Here is a 24,490-nt window from a genome sequence, read left to right as displayed (position 1 = left end):
AATCCTCTCATCATTGTGTCCCCCCATTTCCTGGACAGTGCTTTTTTCAATCCTCTTCCAAGCTGTGGTGGCTCAGCCAGGTGACTGGCATGAGTAGGAAACTGGAAGTTAGTTCATAGTGTCGACACTTACTTCCCAAAGACTAAATTTCCTGGTTAGAACCCATGGGCCCAGAAACCTTAGTTTTTTAGCCCATTAGGTTCTCACACTAGCACCTGTTTTGTTTTGTTTTCAAGTAGTAATTTATTGGCACACAGCCACACAAATTCACTTAAATTGTAGATATGGCTATTCTCCCCTGTGCTGGTTAGTTTTGTGTCAACTTGACACAAGCTACAGTCACAGGAGGGAGCTTCAACTGAGAAAATGCCTCCATAAGGTTCAGTTACTGGCAAGCACGTAGGACATTGTGTTAGTTAGTGGTTGATGTGGAAGGGCCCAGGCCATTGTGGTTGGGGCCCTCCCTGAGCTGGTAGTCCTGGGTTTTATACAAAAGCAGGCTGAACAAGCCATGGAGCAAGTCAGGAAGCAGCATCCCCATGGCCTCGGCATCCTCCCTTGCTTGAATTCCTGCCTTCATCTCCTTTGACAGTGGACTGTGATGGATTGGATGGAGAAGCCAAATAGACCCTTTCCTCCCCAGCTTGTGTTGGTCATGGCAGTTCACCACAGCAACAGTAACCCTAACTAGGCCATCCCCACACCCACAGTTGTGACAGACTCCCCTGACCCCACTCTGTAATAGAAATGTCTGCTGATCCCAACCTTACAGTAAAAGCAGAGACAAATGGGTTTAAACATAGCAGCCATATAGATGTTCTAAAAACGCCAGCTAAAATGTTACCGGGTTGTTGGGTTTCATGCATGCCCAATGAAAAAGCAAGCTCCAGTGTGGAGTGTGTTTCTGTGTTACAGACTTATCGCTTGTTTTGCTCTCCCCCAGGCAAGCAAGTGGTCAGATCGATTTCAAGTTCTCAACGAGGAACACAGCAAGGAGAAGGGACAGGTAAGAGTGAGAATTTAGGGACTCTGTCTAGTCAGTCGGCCCTGCCCCTTTCTCACCAGGGCTGAGGATGGATCCAGGGCCTCACGTGTGCGCAGGCGAGTGCTCTGTTACTAAGCTACACACATACACCCAAATTGGTCGGTTTGGAAAAGAATTTCTAATTTACTCAATAATAAAAGTAGCATTTTCCTACATAACATTCCTGGAGCAATGTGTAACAAAACTATTAGCATTAATACCAAAATTAAGCACTGCTGCTTTTAAGTTTCTCTTCGCTTTCCTTTTACCTTACAGATGTTAAATTTCTTTTAAAACTCTTTGTTCTGTGGGAGTCTTGCACATTCGCACAGTGCATTTTGAGCTTACCCTCTCCTAACCCTGCACCTCCATCTCATTCTGCACTTGGACCTCACCAGTATGTGCTCTCGCCCCCAACTTCACGTCTCCCCTAGAATCCGTTTAAAAATGACCCACTGGCTCCCGTCGGTGCTGCCCATGTCCACACGGATGCAGAGCGTCCACAGGGCATGAGCAGCCCCCCGGGGCCACACCGTGAAGAGAAATGACCGTCCCAGCCTCCACCAATGCCAGTAGCTCCTCCACTGCAGGTGGGCTTTCATGAGCTCCCCTCCATGCTGCCTTGTTGCCTGGCTTCCTCTTGAGTGGGTAGCCAGAGCCGCTGAGTTCCTGAGTGCAGCGACACTGAGCCTGCTCCCTTTTTTTTTCCAAACTCTGAGAAACACAACTTCCTCCTCTTTATGTTTCTTTCTTACGCATGCTTCCTCACCCTCTAAAACTGCCTTTCACCACATGACTGCTTGCAAATAGCGTAGTTTTCTCTTTACTCTTTTTCCACATTTTTCCTCCAGGCTGCTGCCAAAATTTACAGCTTGCCTGGCTGGGTTTGGTTTTGTGTTTTGTTGTTGTCGCTGTTTTGTTTTGTTTTTTTCTCTTAAACTCTAGTAAAAGTGTCCTCAAGCTTTCTTCCAAATATGTTTCTAAAATTATTTTATTAAAGAAGACTAAACCCAAAAAGGAGGCCAATTTCCTGGCCTCCTTCCTGGGTAAAATATCACACCTAACTTAATGTAACAGTCTTCACCCCTATCTTTGGCTCTTACAGTGTATTTACCCTCCTTCCGTGATGTCCCCTGAGCCTATATGTATGTATGTATACACATATACAGATATATTACATAATGAGAGAGAGAGTTAAGTATTTGTGGTTTCATGGGCGTTTTGAAAGAAAACATATCCTACACTGATCAAGGGTACTGCCTCATTTGTGTGTGTGTGTGTGTGTGTGTGTGTGTGTGAGAGAGAGAGAGAGAGAGAGAGAGAGAGAGAGAGAGAGAGAGAGAGAGAAATGTCCTATTTAGGGCTGATCATTCCACAATCACTTTTTCTCTGTATGTTGATCAGTTATGAACCTTTGTATTAACCACTGTCCATTGCAAATAGAAGCCTCTCTAGTGAGGGTTGAGAGCTGTGTTAATCCAAAGGTATAACGAAGGTATTAGGGATGCTTGATGCTGTGCCCGTCAACAAAATAACAGTGGTAAGCTTCCTCTAGGGCCTGTGAACTCCCCAGCCACATTTTCTCTGTCTGGCTTATAGTACCAGACATAAGTTCCCTCCTGCGGAGCAGGCCTTGACTCCGATCATAGAGTGGTTGGCCACTCCATAATATTCATGCTGCTGTTGCACCACTGTGCGTGTCTAAGTGTTACACTTCTAGAAGTACAAACCCCACATACAGATGTTTTTACAAAACTTCCGTTTGCACTTTCTTTATAATAAATCCTTTATGCTTAAAAATCCTTCAGTATCATTATTGGCCACACAATCTTATTCAGTTGTATATGTTCATCATTTCTGTTATTGAATTTGTATATTTGATTTTTTTCACATTTCTGAGCTAGAACCTAAGTAAAAGGTTGTTAACATTAAGAGCCTAATTTTATTATAAAAGCAAATTTTATTATAAAAGTGACGTCTTAATTCCTGTTCACACTGTGTTTGTCAGAAAATTCATTTTTAATGTTTCCACTGGACAAAAAAAAATATTAAGATAAGACATCTTGTTTTTTTTTAAACAATATTATCTTTTGTACGCTCTATATTCTAATAGATTTTTTGTGAGACAGGGTGTCTCTGTTTAACCCTGGCTGTCCTGGAACTCAGTTGTAGACCAGGCTGTCCTCAGACGCAGAGATGCACTTGTCTCTGCCTCCCAAGTGCTGGGATTAAAGGCATGCACCACCGCTGCCTGGCCTAATAGATATTTTCTATGTAGAACACACACATTACCCAAAATAACCTTCTTTTATAGTTAGTATTAAGTACACCAAGTGCTTTTTTCATACAGTACTAAGCAGAGTATCATATACATACATGTATATGTAATCTTTGGTTTTCATAGAGAGATTAATATAGGATATATGCACGTATGGTATATATAATATGTATGTAATAGATATAATTCTACTATAATTTTGTGCTATATATCTATGTACTATATAATTAAACATATATTTATATAATGTATACTATATATTTATACAGCTTGTATACTATATATATAATGTATATATTTGGCTGTATCTGTATGTAGTGTGTGCGTATGTTTGTGGGTGGACTAGGAAAACAAAAGGGAGTTATGAATCATGGTTTTCCCTTTGCTGCATGCATAGTTTCATGTGTAAATGTAAATGAGTCATGTTTGTAGTCACACTAATCTATAAGCACCAAGAATTGTGATCCCATTTAAATCGTTATTGAGTAAGTCAATGCACTGCACTCTCCAGGGCCGGAAACAGATAGAGAGCAATCCGTGTCCTAGGGAGCTGACGGTAGAACAGGGGAGTCAGGACCCCGGGTTGGGAAGGAGAGCAGGGCTTGCTCTCGTGGTGGGCGCGGCTACATTGGGATCATGCTGATGTTTGCTGTCAGACACCAGCTTCCGGATTCTGGGTTAGGTAGCCTGGCAGCACCTTGGAGTTCCGTCTGTAACGGACTAAATTAAAATTCTTGGGTTTGTCACAGTTGTACCCTACTCATGGTACCCTAGTCCATCCAAATAAACATTTATCCCGTGCCTCTCCCTTAACCCCTGTCAGCATCTCTGATGTCATCTGTCTCATCCCTCTCCCGTGCCCTCTGTCCCCCATGCCCTTATCCACACGTTATTCTCCTCCCAGCGCCAGGTCTAGGATCAGCTCTCGTCTTCACCCACTGAGCACAGTATGGATAAAATAATGTGCCGACTGCCTTACCCTCATCCTTTTCCTCCTGAGCTTGCTCTTTCTAGCTACAATAGCCTTCAGGTAACTTCTAGAATATTCTGATTTTTTAAAAAAAGGTGTGACTGTGTGTGTGTGAGAACATGTATGCATGTTCACATGTGTGGGGGCATGTGTGTGATCATATGTGCACTGTATGTGTAGGCACGTATTGATAATGAGTGTATCTTCCCCAGTTTATTTGCTGAGGCAGGATGGCTTGTTGAACTGGAACTGGATAACTTGGTGAGTTAGTTTAGGCAGCTGGTTGCCCCAACTCTGTCACCAACCCCGAGGCTGGGTTGTACGCAGTGTATGCAGACTCCTGCCCGGCAGGCTGTGCTGCGCCTCTTGTCTGCTCGTCCAGCTGTTTAGGAGCTGTTTAGTGTCTTGAGTGCACCCAGCAGAGAGGAGAATTCAATCAACTGCAGCCGTCCTGCTGAGACCTATTAATCATTCCACATGATTGGCGCCCCCTTGCCCCGCCATGCTCATACTGTGCTTCTTTGTTTAGGGGCGGCTGCCCGTGCCAACCTGTTAGTGCTCTACCTGGGATCTTGGCAGTCTTTCTTCTTTTTCAAATAACATTGGTAGGAGTTCAAAGGGAGTCACACATAAACCGTGATGCGACCTTCTGACCCAGCCTGAGAGCCTGGGAGGTGTGTGATGGTCACAGAGAAGGCTGGTGTTCTGAGCAAGGCCAACGAGGGCAGCCAACGGAGAGCTTGAAATGGCAGCGCTCTCTCTCTCTCTCTTTCTCTCTCTCTCTCTCTCTCTCTCTCTCTCTCTCTCTCTCTCTCTCTCTCCCTGTCTCTCTCAAAGTGTAGATCAGGCTGGCTTTGAATTCAGAGAGATCTGCCTTTCTCTTCCTCACAAGTGCTGGGACTAAAGCCTTTACTGTCATGTTTCCTGGTCCTTGGCACTGTTTCTTGGGGAATTCTTGGGCTCCACCGGGCTCTGAGGGGTTCTTCTCTGGCTTCCCACGTGCTTCAGCACAGTGCTCCTCAGTCACTCGGGGGACGTGGAGAATGTTACAGGCAAGACCGGGCCATGGGGTGAGCCCCCACCCTGGAGCCAGATGTGGACCTTCAGGGCTCCGCTATTCCAGCTGTCTGGAGTCGAGTCATTCGTGTTTCCTCTCGAGGCATGAGCTTACACATTGCTCTGTGAGTCTAGAATGCACCATTGGGAGAAATAAGGTCAGTAGTACATAGCATCACAGTAACTGCTGACACACACACACACACACAGGCTGAAGAACAGGCCCAGTGGTCAAAAGCACACACTGTTCTGTCAAAGGACCCAAGTTCAGTTCCCAGCTTCCGTATGAGGCAGCTTACAACTGCCTGTTCCCAGTTGCAGACACCTCTGGCCTCCTTAGGTGCCTGCACACATGTGCACGTACCCACATAGGCAAACAAACGAGCACAGTAGAAAAATGCCCGTGTGGACACTCAGTCCTCCCATCAAACAAAGCTGTCTCCGTTGGCATGGTCGGTCCACCGTCTCTCTCCACAGCAGGTATCAGATGCACACACTAGCCTGAGCACCACTTCCCAGGCTGGCCTTTGTTTTGGTTTCCTCTGCCCCTCTGCTTTGGCAACTACTGATACTGCCTTAACGGGCATCCCTTAAATTAGCAGAAGCATGTTCTTCTGCTAATTTAAGTTCTTCCTGTCCGGTATATGATCTCCCTTGGCATTAAGTTGCTGTGTGACCTTACGGGCCGCTGTGATGCAGTGCCTGGGAGTTTAAGGAAGGGCTGCCGTCGGTTCACAGATTGAGGGTACAGTCCTCCAGGCGGGGAAGTCATGGAGGCGGGAGCTCCAGGCAGCCGGTTACGGTATGCCGTACAGTCGAGAAACGACGAAATGAATGCCACCGCTCAGGCCCCCACCTGCCAGGGAATGGAGCCACCCAGCTTCCAGGTGGGGCTTTCCACCTCAGTGCACCTCCTTTGGAAAGTTCTTCACAGACAAGCTTACGAGTGTGTTTCTAGGGTGATTTGAAATCCCGTGAAGTTGACAGGATTGATTACCCATCACACGGGCTGAGGAGTTGGCTCATCAGTTAAAGAGCTTGTCACATAAACAAGAGGACAGGAGCTCAGATAGCTGAACCTGTGTGAAAGCTTAGTGGACGCCCAGCCCACCTGGCTGAGCTCCCCGTGTGAGCCGGCCAGTGGGGTCAGCCATATCAGCCAGTGCAGGGTTGGACTGAGAGACTCTGGAGGAGGGAAGGAGTGATGGTAGAAGACTTCCACCATCAGCCTTGAACCCCACGTGCACATGGGCACACATGCCTTCACACTCAAATGACGGCATACACTTGCACACACACCCAGACCAGATGCACATACAGGCAAAAGGAAGAGGAGATTGATCTTCAGTCTCTAAAGATCTTATGAGCGTTTTACCTCCCTTCCCATCCATTCCTCCTCCCTTCCCATTCTTCCTCCCTTCCCATCCATTCTTCCTCCCTTCCCATCCTTTCCTCCACCCTTCCCATTCCTCCTCCCTTTCCATCCAATTCTCCTCCCTTCCCTTCCCATTCCTCTCCCTTCCCGTCCATTCCTCCATCCTTCCTATTCATTCCTTCTCCCTTCCCATTCATTCCTCCACCTTCCCGTCCATTCTTCCCTTCCCATCCATTCCTCCACTCCTCCTATTCATTCCTCCTCCCTTCTCATCCATTCCACCCTTCTCTTTCTCCCTCTATTCTTGAAGCTCCTACCTGGGCCAGGGATTCTGCTGATGGCTGGGAATATAAAATCAAATGAAGTCGCTGGCCCATGGCTGCCAGAGCTGGCATGTGGATATGAGGGTAGGGGTCAGTGCTGCATGAAAAGTTCATCATGGAGGTGCTACAGGCTGTGGGGGAAACACCCTTACCCTTGATCATGCAGCAGCTGCATGCTGGTTTGTGGCATGTGCTCAGGTTGACTCCACTGCCTCCACTCAGATCATAAACTCCCAGGAAAGAGACACAGTCTGGTGCAGCCAGGACCTTGATATGCACTGACTGAAGGTTTACTGGGTGACCCAATGCACAGAGACCACATAAAGCCATCAAGGAAGTCAGGACAAGCACATAATATCTGAAAAATAACCATGCATACAGCTCGCGGGCTGACGGGCTCCCATTGTCTCCACAGCTCCTGTCACACATTGAAAAGCTTCGGAGCTCCATGATGGCAGATCTGAGCGCAGACAATGTTTTCTACAAGCGGCGGGTAGAAGAGCTAGGCCAGAAGCTGAAGGAGCAGAATGAGCTCATCATCACTCAGAGGAAGCAGGTACGTCTGGGGGAGGGTACACGGAGCATCTTTGAACAGCATAATTGCTCCAAGAGCACAGAGGTTCTGTGTTCTTCACAATCTCAAGTTGAATGACAAGAGTGGGCTGTTCGCAAGCCTCCCCAAAGTGCTTTAAACACAGAGGTAGCTCGGATAATAAATTGGAAGGTAGATAAAGTGATTGCCCATGATCATGGGAGAAGGCCACCTGTGTTGCTTCTCAACAGTTCTTGCCTGTGCTCGGAAGCATATGTTGGGGTGATTTAGTGAGAAGGTTCATTTGCCAGTGGCCATATCTCTTCTGCATTCAATCTCTCCACTTGTGCTTTAGAATATGAACTGCTGTCAGACTGTTTTATCTTTTACAGATTAAAGAATTTGCCAGTAAACCCCACTGCAGTGAGATGAAAGGTAAGTAGACAGGATTCCCCCACCAAATCCGAATCGGCTTGCCTGACAGCTTTGGGTACAGAAACCTGGGTCTGCTGATTTATGTCTCCTGAGGTGGCATTTACTTGATATTTTAATTTGGGATATCTGTCCTTTTGTTGTTTAATATTTGAGAAATCTGTTGCCTTAGCGCAGAAAGTTGAAGGATTAAGAAAAGCTAACCTCGTATTTACTATCTATATATTATTCAGTCAGCAATTATGTGCAGAGTTGTGGTTAGTACTCACTTGCCTCTTTAAAAACATTGTAATTTGTGTGTGTGTGAGTGTTTTGCCAGCATGTCTGTGCACCGTGTGTGCAGCACTGTGGAGGCCAGAAGAGGGCATCAGGTCCCCTGGACCTGGAGTAACGGGTGTTTTTGAGCAGTTCCGTGAATGCTGGGAACTAAATAAACTGTGTTCCTCTGCAAGAGCAGTCCTGCTCCTAACTGCAGAGCTGCCTTTCCAGTCTTGCCCTTTATCTCTTGAATTACACTCATAGGCGGAGTTAGCGACCCAGGGCTTGGAAAGAATTTGAGTTCAGCCCCCATCTCCGACACTTACGGCGTTTTTAGTCTGTGTTCAGTTTCTTTGTCTCTAATGGAGAAAATCCAGTACTAGCTACACCAAAACCCTGTTACAAGGATTAAATGGAATAACTCATGAAGTACACTGGTTACACACCCATCAGGACTGACCTTAGACACGAAATTCCGTCTGTGTAGTGGTTTGGGGTTATGACACAGTTTTAAGCACAGTGGCACACTCGTGCCCTGTGGGCTCCAGAGCAGTAGCCAGCCACCTCACCAGGCGTTGTCTGTATCAGAAGGGAGAGTGGGGCCCAAAGCCAGGCTTTCGCCAGGGTTTCTCTGGGAGATCCAAGGATCAGCCCCTGTGCACCTCAGACTGTCAGAGAATTCTTGTGTGGGAGACACCAGCGGGGCTCGGTAACAGCATAAACACCTGAATTCCTTCCATCTTTTCATGAGATAAATGTCTGGCAGAAAGCTGGGAAAGGGAGTGAGTTCATAATTCCTTTCAACTTCCCCTAGGATAATGAGAGCTCGGGTGATAAAAGATTTAAGTTAGTGTTCACTTAACTATAAATAATTCCTGGAAATCACTCCAGAAAAAAATTGAACTTTAAAAAATTTGAGTCAAGTTGGGTGGGGTGGTGCATGCCTTGAATCCCAGCACTTGGGAAGGAGAGGCAGGTGGATCTCTGAGTTTGAGGCCACTGTGGTCTACAGAGCAAGTTCCAGGACAGCCAAGGCTACAAAAAATCAAAACAACAAGGAATTTGAGTCAACCATATTCCACAGAGTGGAGAGGTGCTGGGTGTTGCAAAGATTCATTTATTTTTGTTTTGTTTTGTTTTTTTTTCCTGGTGGCCAGGCTTAGGAAAATTGCTTGAATCTTTCAGTTGTCATTTTTAACTTGTATTTTTGTCATTTCAGGGAATTCTCTGGCCCGACAAGCACTGGAATCTAAATCAGCTGCACCCAGTAAGTGTCTGTGTAGGCTTAGGCATTACACTATCTTGATACTTGTTTTTATCTGCTTATATAATTCTTCAGAGATTTTTCTCCCATGACATAATGGTTCATGATCCTGTACTTTAGTTAGTTATGCCTATTGTTTGCCAGTTTGACTAATAACGGAATGAGTAAAACTTGGCATCACACAAGTTCACATTTTGGGATTTCCCAGAGTTACCTGGGATTGCACAGTTGGCGGCCCGCCACCGTGACAGGACTAAGAGCAGTGCTGAGGACTTTAGTGGTTCCCCAGCCCTTACTTGGGGTCAGCGTGGGCATCTGATCCAGGGCTGGGATTCATCCGGTGCAGTTGTAAACTAAGAAGATCAAGTCTGGGGACTGACTGGGGATATGGCAGTAAAATCCTTGCTATGTACGTGTGAGAACCTGCATTTGGTCCCCATCAGGGAGGAGCTGGGCACAGTAGCACATGCCTGTGATCCCAGTGCTGGGGATCGGAAACAGCCGTCTCTGGCCTTGTTAGCTCCTCGGTCAACCAGATCTGTAAGCTCCGGATTCAGTCAGAGATCCTGTCTTAAAAGTTCCGTGAATGAATGAGTGGTGGCCTATGTCTCTAATCCCAGCACTCGAGAGGCAGAGGCAAGGCAGGGCTCTGAGTTTGAGGCCAGCCTGGTCTACACAGCAAGTTCCAGGACAGTCAGGGCTACTCAGAGAAACCCTGTCTCAAAAACAGACAAACAAAAGATAAGCTGGAGAGATAGTTCAAAGGTTAAGAGCAATTATGAGGACTGGAATTCAGATCCTAGAACTCAGGTAACGGCCAGGTATCCAATTAGCAGCTGTAATTCCAGTCTGAGGGATCCATTACCCTCATCAGATGTTGCACACACAAGTGTGCATACACTCACACACATGTCCAGCCATAAACACACACAGACATAAATATTATAATAATAGGGAGACACCGGACGTTGATCCCCACCTTCCACAGGCATACACATGCACACACATTCACACACACATAAGGACATGTGTGCACACATACACAAAGATGTGACCTTTTCACACTTTTTTTCAACAGTGAAATAATTTAAATCTGTTTGTCTTTGTTCGGGAAAGAGGAGAAAAGGACTCTGGGTAGAGAAGCCAGAGCAAGTGGTATTCGTGACAGTGTGATGTGCTGTGTGCACGGGGCTCGGGAACACTAGTGGTCAGGACTGAGCCACTCACCAGGCCAGGCACAATAGCTAAACCACACTCGTTACTGGGTGTGTTTAGGCTTTCATCACTTAGTCTCCACCCGCTGTTGCCGCTTAAAGCCAAAGAGCAGAGGACGGTGGGAGGAGGGAGCTTGGTGCTGAGAAGAGAACCCGGGCTTAGGAAATAAAAAACGCACACTTCAGGGGAGGATGGAAAGGTAAAAGACTAGGTTGAACAGCAAGCAAAGGAAATATGACCAAATATACAGAGAGAGAAAAAGCAACAGCAAAGCATATCTGGAGTGATTTTCTCCAAATGGAGTGTCCAGATAGTCTGGGTAGGCAACCAGATCTAATGGGGTATGAGAAATAACCATTGTATATAATTGTATTAATAGTTAATTAACTTTTAATTAGTAATTGTATATAATTATTAATAAAAATAATAATTGTATATAATTATATTAATATTAATTGAATTAAGATTATGACATATTAAAGAATCCATTCTTCAATTTTTCAAATATTTTTAATATTTAAAAATGTATATAATGTTTATATGGTTGTATGTGTTAATTTATTTAAAGGAGTATGTGTAAATTTCACTGATGGTACATATAGTCAGAAAAAGTATGTCCCTGGGACCAGGAGGATTGGGAAGTGAGGTGGCTCTGTAGCCCACAGGCACAGGTCCCTTAAGGATGGCATACTCATCCCGCTCTCTCCTCCAGTGTGGAGACAGGTCTGAAAGTCCACAGTTCTCTGGATAGCAGGGGAGTTCTCTTTGTGAAAGGAGCAAATGTATCCTAAAGGTTAAGATGAGAAAACCCAGATAGTAAAAGAAAGGTCATCATAGGAGCGATACTGTGACTAAATCTGATCCCTAATGCCCAGCATAAGGTGAGTGTGGTCAGGTCTGTGCTGCCAGTATGCTGCTCGGCGATGCAGATGCGGTCAGTCATCTGGGACAGACAGGCGGACGGATGGACGTTCGTCCCTGCCGCCGCCAGGGAGTGTGGGTTAGGATGAGCCTGACGTGATCAGTTTAGACCTTAGTCATTCAGGCTGTTGCTGACGGCCATGATAAGGGAGGCGTTCTGTGGCTTAGGAGGCAGGCCAGGAGATGGTCAGTTTTAACACGGTCATGGCCTGTGGCTTTAGAGTTGGAGTGACATCTAGGTCAGGGACTTTTTAGTGTGTGTGTGTTTTGTTGTTGTTGTTTTTTTTTTTTTTTAATGTAAAAGGATGGGTATTGAGTTAGTAACTATTTTATTCACATAGCAAGATACTTGAGTAAAATTACACAGCACTGTATAACAGAACCAGTAGACAATAAAGCAATGAACTTGGCTGTGTTTCAGTAAAACTTAATTTACAGAAACATCCGCAGACTGACTCTTACCACAGGCTGTAGTTCACAAACCCTTGATATAGATTGCATAAGTTGCAAATGGTTCCAGAAGTCCTGCTTTCTAAGTTTCTGCTGATTGATGGGGACTTAGGGGTGGAACACTTACGTGAGTGTTTATTTTAAAGAAAAGATGTAAGTCTGCAGAGGTAACAAGGTTATGACCGATATTTTAAGGCAGGATTAGAATCAAAGATGAGCTAGAGAAAGAAACCCGTAGGTAAGATGTTTAATGGGGAGGGGAGGGGGTGGGGCTTTGTAACTGGATCCTTCAAGGCCTCCAGATAGATTGTGAAATCCTGTAAGAAAGGCTGAAGGATTTGCTGGAGAAATTACAAAACCATTTATTATTGGCTGGGTCAGATTTCCTCCATCTAATGCTGTGCCTGAGTTAATAATAATGCCTTCACAAACAGGACAGACATTGGAAGTAGGAGAAGACAGGGAACAGGGAAGGAGCCTTCCACAGGGGACCTCTGAAAGACTCCACCCACCAGGGTATGGAAGGAGATACTGAAACTCAAAGCCAAACTTTGGACAGTTCAGGAAACCTTATAGAAGAAGAGGGAGATAGAAAGATCTGGAGGGAACAGGAACTCTACAAGGAGACCAACAGAGCCAAAAACCTTGGGCCCAGGGGTCCCTACAGAGACTGATACTCCAACCAAGGGCCATGCATGGAGAGGACCTAGACCCCTTGCTCAGAAGAAGCCATAGGAGGCTCAGATTCTAACTGGGTTGCCTAAAAGGGGAACAGGGGCTGTCTCTGACATGATCTCAGTGGCTGGCTCTCTGATTACCTCCCCCTGAGGGGGAAGCAGCCTTACCAGGCCACAGAGGAAGACAATGCAGCCAGTTCCAAGGAGACCTGATAGGCTAGGGTCAGAGGGAAGGGGAGGACCTCCCCTATCAGTGGACTTGGGGCGGGGCATGGGAGGAGAAGAGGGAGGGAGGGTGGGATTGGGAGGAAACTAGAGAGGGGGCTACACCTGGGGTACAAAGTGAATAAATTGTAATAAATAAATAAATAAATCTTTAAAAAGAGAAAAAACAATAATGCCTTCACGGCTAGCCTTACCCCTGTGATGTTCCCGAACTCATTGACGCTTTCTTCCAAAACCGAGGCAGACCTGAATGTCCAAGTCATGCATTAGCTAGACACTGGGGTTAGGGCTAGACACTGGGGTTAGGGCTAGACACTGGGGTTAGGGCTAGACACTGGGGTTAGGGCTAGACACTGGGGTTAGGGCTAGACACTGGGGTTAGGGCTAGACGCTGAGGTTAGGGTTAGACACTGGGGTTAGGGCTAGACACTGGGGTTAGGGCTAGACACTGGGGTTAGGGTTAGACACTGGGGTTAGGGTTAGACGCTGGGGTTAGGGTTAGACGCTGGGGTTAGGGTTAGACGCTGGGGTTAGGGCTAGACGCTGGGGTTAGGGTTAGACGCTGGGGTTAGGGTTAGACACTGGGGTTAGGGTTAGACACTGGGGTTAGGGTTAGACACTGGGGTTAGGGTTAGACACTGGGGTTAGGGTTAGACGCTGGGGTTAGGGCTAGACACTGGGGTTAGGGTTAGACGCTGGGGTTAGGGTTAGACACTGGGGTCTAGTTAGACACTGGGGTTAGGGTTAGACACTGGGGTTAGGGTTAGACATTGGGGTTAGGGTTAGACACTGGGGTTAGGGTTAGACGCTGGGGTTAGGGTTAGACACTGGGGTCTAGTTAGACACTGGGGTTAGGGTTAGACACTGGGGTTAGGGTTAGACATTGGGGTTAGGGTTAGACACTGGGGTTAGGGCTAGACACTGGGGTTAGGGCTAGACACTGGGTTAGGGTTAGACACTGGGGTTAGGGTTAGACACTGGGGTTAGGGTTAGACACTGGGGTTAGGGCTAGACACTGGGGTCTAGTTAGACACTGGGGTTAGGGTTAGACACTGGGGTTAGGGTTAGACACTGAGGTTAGGGCTAGACACTGGGGTTAGGGTTAGACACTGGGGTTAGGGTTAGACGCTGGGGTTAGGGCTAGACACTGGGGTTAGGGTTAGACACTGGGGTTAGGGTTAGACACTGGGGTTAGGGTTAGACACTGGGGTTAGGGCTAGACACTGGGGTTAGGGTTAGACACTGGGGTTAGGGCTAGACACTGGGGTTAGGGTTAGACACTGGGGTTAGGGTTAGACACTGGGGTTAGGGTTAGATGCTGGGGTTAGGGCTAGACACTGGGGTCTAGTTAGACACTGGGGTTAGGGTTAGACACTGGGGTTAGGGTTAGACACTGAGGTTAGGGCTAGACACTGGGGTTAGGGTTAGACACTGGGGTTAGGGTTAGACGCTGGGGTTAGGGCTAGACACTGGGGTTAGGGTTAGACCCTGGGGTTAGGGCTAGACGCTGGGGTTAGGGCTAGACACTGGGGTTAGGGTTAGACACTGGGGTTAGGGTTAGACGCTGGGGTTAGGGTTAGACACTGGGGTTAGGGTTAGACACTGGGGTTAGGGTTAGACACTGGGGTTAGGGTTAGACACTGGGGTCTAGTTAGACACTGGGGTCACTTGACCATAAAAACGATGCTGGTAACCCACTATACAGTGAAAACGTGCTAACTGAAAGAAACCAGAACATAGCATGGTAGTTCTCTGTGTGTGAAATGTTTCAGTCAAGTCACAGGCACACAAATCACAGGACAGAAATGGTTGCCAGAGGCTGAAGAGAAGGAGCCATAACCGCTAATGAGTGTGAGCGTTTAGAGGGAGAGTCATCAAAGTGTTCCAGACTCCTAGTGGTTGTGTTGTACAGTGCTGAGAACATGCTAAAAGGCACACACGCATGCGTGTGCACCCACAACATTGAAGTGATTCTCTCTCAAAAGAGTTGTTTTTAAAACTTGAGGGCGTGGCTCAGTGCTGCACTAGCATGCACAAGGCCCCGGGTTTTGTCCCTGGCACCTCAGGAGAATTCTCTCTAAAAACTTAATCAAATTAGACCAGGCCACCGGGCTAGTGTCTTTTGTTCAAGGCATGTGCTTCCCGTGGGCTGTCTGTATCATTTTGGAGGGCGTGTGGTCATGCTCACAGTCAGACACCCAAGCGGCGGTGACAGGGCCAGTGAGCTTTTCCTTCTGTTCTGTTTCAGCGAATGCCCCGGCCACACGGCCTCTGGATGGCACATCCAGCCTGCCCATGGTAAATGGTAGGTCTCGACAACAGTCTCCATGTTTCGCCCTGAGTCAGACGATTCATTAACCCAGAGTGCCAGCAGGCGTGCGGTTATATAAAACAGGAAACTCTTTAGTAACTATACAGCAGTCATTAAATCGTGCCTTCACAGATAACATGACTGAAAACGGAACGTACTGCCAAAGCCATAAAGCATGCAGCATGTGTGTGTGTTGTGGTGCTGGGCTTCCTGACAGCAGCTTTAACGTCGGCATTTCACTTATTTACAGTCTTTGAAGGAAGTGGTAGGTCCAGAGGAAGAACGAGGTGCCTGGCTGCTAGACCAGCTCATGCCACAGGGCATATGTGCTTGTTTTTATAACTTTCAGGGTGGCAGCAACTCACCTGTTTTAAGTAAACAATCTCAATGATTGGTCAGGAAAATGTAGAAAAAAAGATAGAAACCAGAGGCCACAAACTGGGTCAGGATGAAATCGCTGCCAGAAATTGGTCCTCAGGCAGGACAGCGGGTGGGAGGTACCAGGACCACACTCTGGTAGATGGGTGACGACTCGCAGCTGCATTTCTCTTCTTACTGAATTGGGGTTCTTGCATTTTTTTTTTTGTCCTCTGCTCCTTATGTGTTTTCCCTGGCTGCTGTTGTTATGAAGGAGTCAAGGCAGGAGGGAGGACTACTTTTTCCTGTCTCATCTCCCACTGGTTTAGAGTCTAACAATTACTGTCTTCCTCTTTAGGTTTTGACCCTTTAGAAGTATAGGCGTGGGCTGGGCAGGAGCTGAGACAGCACGGTAGATAAAGCGCTTGACTCACACGTGTGGGAACAGGATGTGGGAACAGGGAACACACACCTGTCATCCCTGTGCTACCGAGGAGAAACGGGAGAAAGACAAGAGTCCACCGGGAACACTCTGGCCGGCAGCCCAGCACACAAAGCAGTAACAAGGGACTGTGTGAAAACAAGATGGGAGACGAGGACTGACACCTAAGCCTCTCCTCTGACCTCCAGTGCATGCCACGGCCTTAACACACCTGAATACACACACAATCAGGAAGGACTTGTGTGTCCTTCAATGTTGGTGGTGTATGTCTGATACCCACCTTTGGAGGCAGAATCAGGAGGGGCACTGCACATTCAGGACCAGCCTGGCCTACTGAGCAAGTTGTAGGCTAGCCAGGGCTACATGGGATGCCTCTGCTTCAAACAAAGGAGTAAGCTTAGGTCTCTGATGGAACTAAACTAGGCTTTTTGTCACCATAAATATTGTAATCTCTGCATGACAGTCTTTGGCAATGATCCTTTAATCAATCACAGTATGAAATCTACATGCTGGATTTTATTATTTATGGTAGTTTAAAACACACAGGATCTTTTTCTCATTCAGACTAAGAATAGATAAAATGCATATCCAACTTGAACAAATTTGTCTCAGTAGTGAACATACAAGAAAATTATCTCAACTATGTGCATAATGTATGAATATTTAGTATTTGGACAAGACAAAACTTGACTCCATCAAGAGGGTACACTCAGAAGAGCAGAACACAGTCAGGAAGTTTATTCCACCTTAGGTGGTCACAGTGTCTTGTTCCCCATTGGTTGGACCCCTCACAGTCTTATTTGATTGGCTGATCTTAAATGACATGCAGGAAATGAAGAGAGAAGGGGTCAGTCACTTTAATCCCAGAATGCAACGGGCCCTTTGTGTAAACAAAGTTTTATTGGTGGGGGGTGGGGATCAAAATATTTGCATAAAAGTCTGACAAGGTGAGGGAGAAAAAAAGATTTGAATTCCTTGTCATAAGCACAATTGTTTTAGTATCTGCTAGAAAAGGTTTCTGTTTATTGTTTCTTACAAATCTCTCTTCTTTTTAAACATTCTTTTCCTCAAATTCGTTTTCTGTCCTATATTGAAATAAGAAATTGCAGTAAGGAGGGGTGTTAGCAAGAGCTGACTCAGTGAGACTGAGTTAGCCCCCTGTAAAGGGGGTCTGTCTCACGGGCATGGCTTAAAGCGGGCCTGACCTTCCTGGGGGTGGCCTCTTGGCCAGGACTGCGCTGGAATGTCAGCTCTGCACCCAGGCTGGGCAGTCAGTCCTCTTAACCAGGGGATTTCTCTTAAGCCACCTCCCTGAAGAAGTGACCCCAGTCCTGCAGGAGACAGACCAGAGATCCAAACTGTATTTTTCATGCTGAGTTTTAAGCCTGCCTTCTGCTCTCTGGCAATAGACCTTTGAACTTGCTTCCTTTTCTCTGTTGCTAGCCTTCTGGACAATAGTATATGAGAACGCAGTTTCTTATTTAAATATTTTTATTTTTTATTATTATCGTGTGTGCATGAGGTGGGGTGGGAGGCTGGCATGCATGCCAAAGGTGACTTTGTGAGGTGCTTTCTCCTGTCTTCACATGTTCTGAGGATGGAACTCGCCTTGTGAAAATATCATGGCTCCTTCCTGGTATCCTCTAAAATGAAATGCTGGTTTAAAACACTAGCAAGACCTGGCAAGAGGCCCACACCCAGAGCTGGTCGCAGTGAGCAAGAGATAGGAGAAGACTTGGCTAGTGGCCACTGATGTCCTCTGCTAACACTGTGTTGACGACAGGGAAACGTCACTCATGTTAGTCGTCCCTTTACCCTGTGATTTGCTGTCTTGGCCCGGGCTCTCTGGGACACATCCTGACGTGTAGACTGGAAGCTTGGTATGAGAAAGGTGGGCTCAGGCAGAAGGGATGCTGAGCTCACACAGCTCAGGGCAGGCCCCAGAGGCCCTGCTGCAAAGCTGATGGGCCCTCTAGCATCGTCTTCCCTGAGGCAAGAGACAGCAAGGGGACTGTACTCACACATCAGTCTGTCAGAAATGGGATATGGACCGTAAAGGAGACTCCATGGAATCCACTGAGAACTGCCTGTGCCACTGTGGCCAGTTCTTCTGTCCCGAGGGGGTGGAATGGAAGCGGGAGCCACGATGGTTCCCTAGCTTTTGACTTTGCTTACCTACACTGGAATAGGCAGTAAATTCTGCTTCTGAGGTGGTCGAATTTTACATACAAATTTAGAGGACACTTCTCACCCACCGCTCTTAAGTTTTCTCATTAGAAATAAAGGATTCTGCAGAAAAAACTTTAAACCCAGGAGCAGTGGTCCTTGTCTGTAGTCCTAGGGAGGTGGATTAGAGGAGCGTTGCCTCCATGACCAAAGGCTGGCAAACCATCCAGCCTTTATCTGTTCCTTTGTAACATAACTGCAAGTGTTATTTTTATAGATTGTAAATTCCTCAGGGACAGACTTTGTTTCCATTTGTCGCTGAGCCTCTGTTGCATTCGTATGAATATATAGCATGTATATGCATACATATGTGGATTTATTTGTTCATGCAGCTGCACATCCATCCAAATCAGCATGCTAAAGACACACTTTAATAATAGCCAGGCCCTCTGAGTAGGAGCTCTGGTATGTCTAATGACTGAGACCCATGCCTGGCTGCCTGGTGAGCTCTGTAACTGCTGACCCATTGCTCATCTGTTGTGTGAAAAAACACTTCCTGGAGAGATGCAACACACGTGTCTCCTTACCCGACAAAGATCCCACAACAGATCAAAGTACAGCTGTCACCGAGCTCCAGCTTGGTGAACCAGTGCGTTTTGGTGGGGTTACTTATAGGAGCAGAAATGATTCAGTTACATCACCATGGCCCACCCCAGAATGGGTGACAGCTCCCAAAGGCTGGGAGCCCGGAGCACTCTGCACAGCCTACAGGGAGCTCATCTGGTTGGAGAGTGACCTCTTCAAGTGACTCTGTTTGGTTCCTGCTTCACCCAGGCAGCCAGTCTGGTCTCAAAGTTAACTTTGCTGTGGCTGCTAGTTTGCCAGAGTCTTTACTCTGTCTGAGAGGGACTCTCAGCTTTTATTGCTTACCCTGGCAGGGAGGGGCCCAGTAAGGCTGGCCAGTTTCAGGAACTTCCTGGAGCTTTTTTATTTGCCTTCCTCCTTACGGAGCTTCCTGCACGATAGAACGTTTCAGTCTTGGAGGAGAATGCTGCACAGCACTTGAAGGCAAAAGTTGAGCGTCAGGTGGAAGAGGGGGTGAGCCATGTATCCTGCAAGCCAGCATCCCCAGGATGGGGCTCGGTTTGCTTGCGCTCCTGGCAGACAGAGAGCTCATTGCCTTGTCTCCACTGATGACCCAGAGTAAGACGGGACAGCTCTCTCCCCATCACCCATCTGTGTAGCCCGGCTCTTCTCCAGCCTGTAGCCTCACCCTGAGGCTCTTCAGGACAGAACTAGAGTCTGGGGATGTGAATGTCTATAAAAGGGTCTCTGTCCTGCGCCTCATCTGCTCCTGCATCACACCCATGTTTTGTTAGTTCTTTATCTTGACCCGTGTCACCTAGCTAGCAGTTACAAGTCTTGACAGGTGGCCAGAAATGTGTGTGAGCTATCGGGGTCTAACGCATCCCTCTTGGAAGGCCTGACTTCTGTTTTATTTAAGGATATTCCATTTATTTCTGGTATTCTGGATTTTTTTTAATATCTAGAATTTTTTAATTCTGGTATTTTAGGTAGATGACTCATTGGAAAGAATTCTGAAGTTATACCCCAGGCAAGGGATTAATGGGTGAGAAAATTTAAAATACACAAGTTTAAAATACTTGAAGTGAATAGAAAATAACTAGAAATTGAAGAGTTCCCGAAGAAGTGACCAGCTGTAGCCGCCCAGCCAGGCATGGTGGCTCATGCTTTGCAGTCGAAGCATTTAGCGGATGGAGGCAGGATCAGGGTTCAAGGTTGTTGGTCACTGTGTAGATAGTATAAGCCTAGTTCAGCTACGTGCGACGCCACCGTTAAAATCAAAAGTGACTTCCTCAATGTTTTCCTAGTAGATCTTTGCTATTTAGGCAAAATGTGTCGTGGATATGTCTATAAAGTAGTTTGTATGTTGTTATGTATGTATGTGTACATTACTTGGAAGGAGACAAACATGTTTGTGTTACTCGTTAACAGAGCCAGCAATATTCCCATCACACATACTGGAACCAATAGAAGAACTTTCTTCAGAGGAGGAAAAAGGTAACTCAGTGTCTAGACCTTGAAAGCACGAGTCTGAGGTGTGTAACATGCCATACCAAGAGCAAGGAAGACATTTGGATTTGGATTGTGTTTTTGACCAGTGTGATCTACAGGATTTTGTTACCTTGTTCTCCTAAAGCTCCTAAAGCCTCTGCTTTGTTGTGTTTTTATTCAGGAACATTAATAAGAAATGTTCTATGTTGGGAAACGTAAAAACAAAAATCCTTTATTTCAATACAGATACTTTCAATACAGATACCGACGACAAAGCCATATTAATACCAGATGACGTGAAACTCTGTGTCAGAGTGGTTTCTCAGAGCTAGTCTGAAACGGATGAGCAAAGTGTCCATTTCCAAAGGACTGTTTTTTTCCAGCGTTGGGGCTTGAGCTCAGCGTCATGTACATGCTAGGCAAGCGAACCATAGCTCCAATCCCCAAATTAGTCTTTGCTGTTTGTTTTGAGACAGGGTTTCTCTGTGTAGCCTGGGCTGTCCTGGACTCTATCGACCAGGCTGGCCTTGAACTCACAGAGATCCATTTCCCTCTGCCTCCCAAGTGCTGGGATCACAGGCATGTACCGCCGTGCCTGGCTCCAAACTACTCTTAATGTCAGAAGAGAGCACAGGAGGCATGCAGCAGGCGGGACAGAGAAGGAATCCACGTGGTAGGCTGTGATTGCGTGTGTACTCCCTTTAGTGTTTCTGAAAGTTACCTGGTTTTGAAGTTTGTGAGAAATTGTGTAATTATGCTTTCTTTTTAAAAACCGTGTTTTTGAGGCAGGACTTGGTGTAGCCCAGCTGTGCTTGAAGCCTGGGTCTGTCCCCGCCCCTCCAAAGTACATTGGTTGCAGGTGTCCGCCTTTGCACTCAGGCTTCTTTTGGGGTTTTTGTTTTTTTTTGTTTTGTTCTTTTCTTTTGTTATTTTCAAGACAGGGTCTCTCTGTGTGGTCATGGCTGTCCCAAAACTAGATCAGGCTGGCCTTGAGCTCATAGAGTTCTGCCTGCCTCTGCCTCTGCCTCCTGAGTGCTGGGACACGCAGTTTTATAAGTAGTGTTTTCTAATGTTAAACATAGATTCTGAAAACATGCTTCAATCAGTTCCTTATATTTTTTCCTTATCGATAATAATATTTTACCATTTATCACTTCTTAAGGGGGAAGCTTTTTGATAATAAATATGAGTGCTCCATTCTTAACCAGTTCTTCACAAAAAGAAGTTAAACAATAAGTACTCCAATATATAAATTTCAGAAACTTCCATTTTTGTGTTTGTAATTGTGTGTATATGTATTTGGGAGTATGTGTGTGAGCGCAGTGCTTGCAGAGGCCAGAAGAGTGCATTGGATTCCCTTGGAGGGAGAGTGAAAAGCAGTAAGAGCCTGTCTGACATGGGTGCCAGCATCTGAACTCGGAGCCTTTGGAAAAACGATGCATGCTCACAGCTGGTGAGCTGTCTCTTCAGCCTGCACATGTGAAATTTTAGCAGTTCCTGTAGCTTCTGTGTTTGCTAGGATCTTGCTAGTTTTTCTTATTTTTATAAATTATACAAATTGAAAACTGACTAAGCCAGTCCTGTCCACAGCATCTGCGTGACATTTACTTGACGCTGCTATGTTAGTCATTGGCACTTTTAGAATTATCTTTAATGAGGCTTGTTTTCATGCATCCTTTCAAGTTGCCCCTAACCTTTGACTTGCTAGTTTCATTGACAGCACCATGTCTGTGGAGCCTGTTCGTAGTTGTGGTAATGACCATGAAGAATGAAAACAATAAGTGTTGTTGTTCACTTAGCATTTACTAAATTTATCTACTTAAAACTAAAATGAAATTTAAATAAATTGGGTTTTTCTCTCCGTAAGATAAATTCTAACTGGGCTTGAAGATGAACATTTTGGGGAAATACTCCCCTGATAAAACATTAAACATTAAGGAGATATATATCTATTTCTTAACTTGATTAACTACTCAGGAGTCTTAGAAGTCACTAAGGGTCTGAGGCAGACTTAAAACAGTTTTAGAAGTCAAGAAACCTAGGCATTATAAAATATCCAAGACCTTAAAATCTTTACAAACCTTTACTTTCTGTCTTAAAGTTATGTATTATCATTTTCCGCTTGGAATGAATTTGTATAATTCTCTTTAAATCTGCTTTTTAATAAAACTGTGTTTCAGGACGAGAAAATGAGCAGAAGTCAAATAAGAAGACGCATTTAAGGAAAACTTCGAAGACCAGCCTCTCTCCTAGGGACCTGAGGACGAACTTGGAGAAGGAGCTGGGGAATAAACTTCGCAGCTTTGGGATTAATGCGGTACGTCCGTTCACTCTCTGAGCTTTTGCTCTAGGTTCCGTCTTCTAAATCAGGCACACGGGAGAAGAGAAGACACTTAACCCGTCCTCATGTAGAGACTAGACGCCGGTGAGACTCAGGTGACCAGAGCTCTGGTGCCTTCGTTAGTAGCTGGCCTTAACAAACAGGAACTTGTAAGCAGGGAGATGAGACTTGGAACAGATGGCATTGTTCCTTCTGTTTTATGTAACGGTGAGGTAACTGGACTAGGTTTCACAGAGAGTGGTGAAGGAGCCAGAGTGTGTGTCTGGGTGGTTATATGCATTGAAATGGTCTGATGTTCGAGTCATACCATGCTCATTACAGAATCAGCACTTAGTAAATGCTGAATGAATGGGAGCTGAAGTAGGTTGAATAGTCTCAGTACCGCATCTTACACATAAACCCCTTCACTGTTTAAATTCCTTATTAGCACACACTAAGTGTATGAATTCTAACAATTTGATGAATTTGTGTGCATGGGTACTTACGGAGCTCTGTATGAATGTATATCTGTATTACATGCAAATGTATGCAAACATACACACACGAGTATATATTTGTGTGCATGATTATACATTATACCATATGCATGCTTATGCTTGATAGAGGAGTATAGTGTGTATATGTAGATAGATGTGTTTGAATTTGTGTGTACGTATCTGTGTGTCCAGGTGTTTGTGTGTAGACATATGTGTGGATATAAATGTATATTGATGTACATACATACATTTGTATCCAGCTAAATGTTCATACATGCACATGTATATACACATATTTGAGTAAACATATAGATATATTGTGTATTTCATGTTGTATATGTGTGTATGTATATGTACATGCATGTATATATTTATATGTGTGTGTATTGATAGCTGCATGAGACCTGTAACCACCACTCAGATGATAACATTGCACATTTCTGGTACCCTAAGAGGTCCCCTTTCCCTCTTCCTTGCCCGTGTCCGCAGCTGCTCTCGGGAGAGATAACAGGTGTTGTGACTGAATTTTGCATGGTTCTGGGCCACGTGAGTGACTCATATGCTGTGTGGTCTGCACCCATCCCCTCTTTTGACAATGCTCCTGTCTGTCTGTCTTTCTGTCTGTGTGCCTCACGACTGTTTTCTGCCCCAGTAGACTTTTGTATTTGCTGTTTCCATGAGTTTTCTCGGTTTTGATTTTTTTCATTCTTCTTTTTTTTATTATTAGTTACATTTTATTAACTCTATATCCCAGCTGCATCCTGCTCCCTTATTCCCTCCCAATCTCACCCTCCTTCCCTCATCTCTCCCTGCCCCTTTCCAAGTCCACTGACTGGGGAGGACCTCCTCCCCTTTCATCTGGCCCTGTTTTATCAGGTATCTTCAGGACTGGCTGCAAAGTCCTCCTCTGTGGCCTAGCAGGACTGCTCCTCCCTTGGGGGGGTGGGGAGGTCAATGAGCCAGCCATTGAGTTCCTGTCAGAAACAGTCCCTGTTCCCCTTACTATGGGAAACCAATTGGTTACTGAGATACCACGGGCTACATCCAAGCAGAGGTTCTAGGTTATATCCATACATGGTCCTTGGTGAAGTGTCAGTCTCAGAAAAGACCCTGTGCCCAGATATATTTGGTCCTTGTGGAGATCTTGTCCTCTCCACTTCATACTAACTCCCCTTCTTTCATATGATTCCCTGCACTCTGACCAAACTTTGGTTATGAGTCTTAGTATCTGCTTCGAAACACTGCTAGGTAGAGTCTTTCAGATACGCTCAGTAGACTCCTATCATACGTCCAATGCACATCCCATCTGTCTTTCTAAGTG

The 24,490-nt window shown here is 45.9% G+C and overlaps 1 protein-coding gene across 10 annotated transcripts in view; it reads left to right on the top strand.

The window, feature by feature from the left end:
* The window catches only part of Dzip1 (DAZ interacting zinc finger protein 1), a 54,304-nt gene that overhangs the window by 15,706 nt on the left and 14,108 nt on the right, over positions 1–24,490 (top strand). For 8 of the 10 annotated variants that reach the window (XM_060391606.1, XM_021637098.2, XM_060391605.1 and 5 more), the window contains 7 exons: positions 944–1,006; positions 7,442–7,582; positions 7,951–7,993; positions 9,468–9,515; positions 15,249–15,305; positions 20,293–20,358; positions 22,533–22,669. In XM_060391606.1, the coding sequence (XP_060247589.1) occupies positions 944–1,006; positions 7,442–7,582; positions 7,951–7,993; positions 9,468–9,515; positions 15,249–15,305; positions 20,293–20,358; positions 22,533–22,669 (555 nt within the window). The remainder of the gene's footprint in view (positions 1–943; positions 1,007–7,441; positions 7,583–7,950; positions 7,994–9,467; positions 9,516–15,248; positions 15,306–20,292; positions 20,359–22,532; positions 22,670–24,490) is intronic. The other 2 variants (XM_060391607.1, XM_060391609.1) reach the window with 2 other exon arrangements.

Source organism: Meriones unguiculatus, chromosome 9, assembly GCF_030254825.1.
Source record: "Meriones unguiculatus strain TT.TT164.6M chromosome 9, Bangor_MerUng_6.1, whole genome shotgun sequence".
Classification (NCBI taxonomy): Eukaryota; Metazoa; Chordata; class Mammalia; order Rodentia; family Muridae; genus Meriones; species Meriones unguiculatus.
Note: the sequence above shows the minus strand (reverse complement) of the source record. Positions and strands in the feature narration are given on the sequence as shown.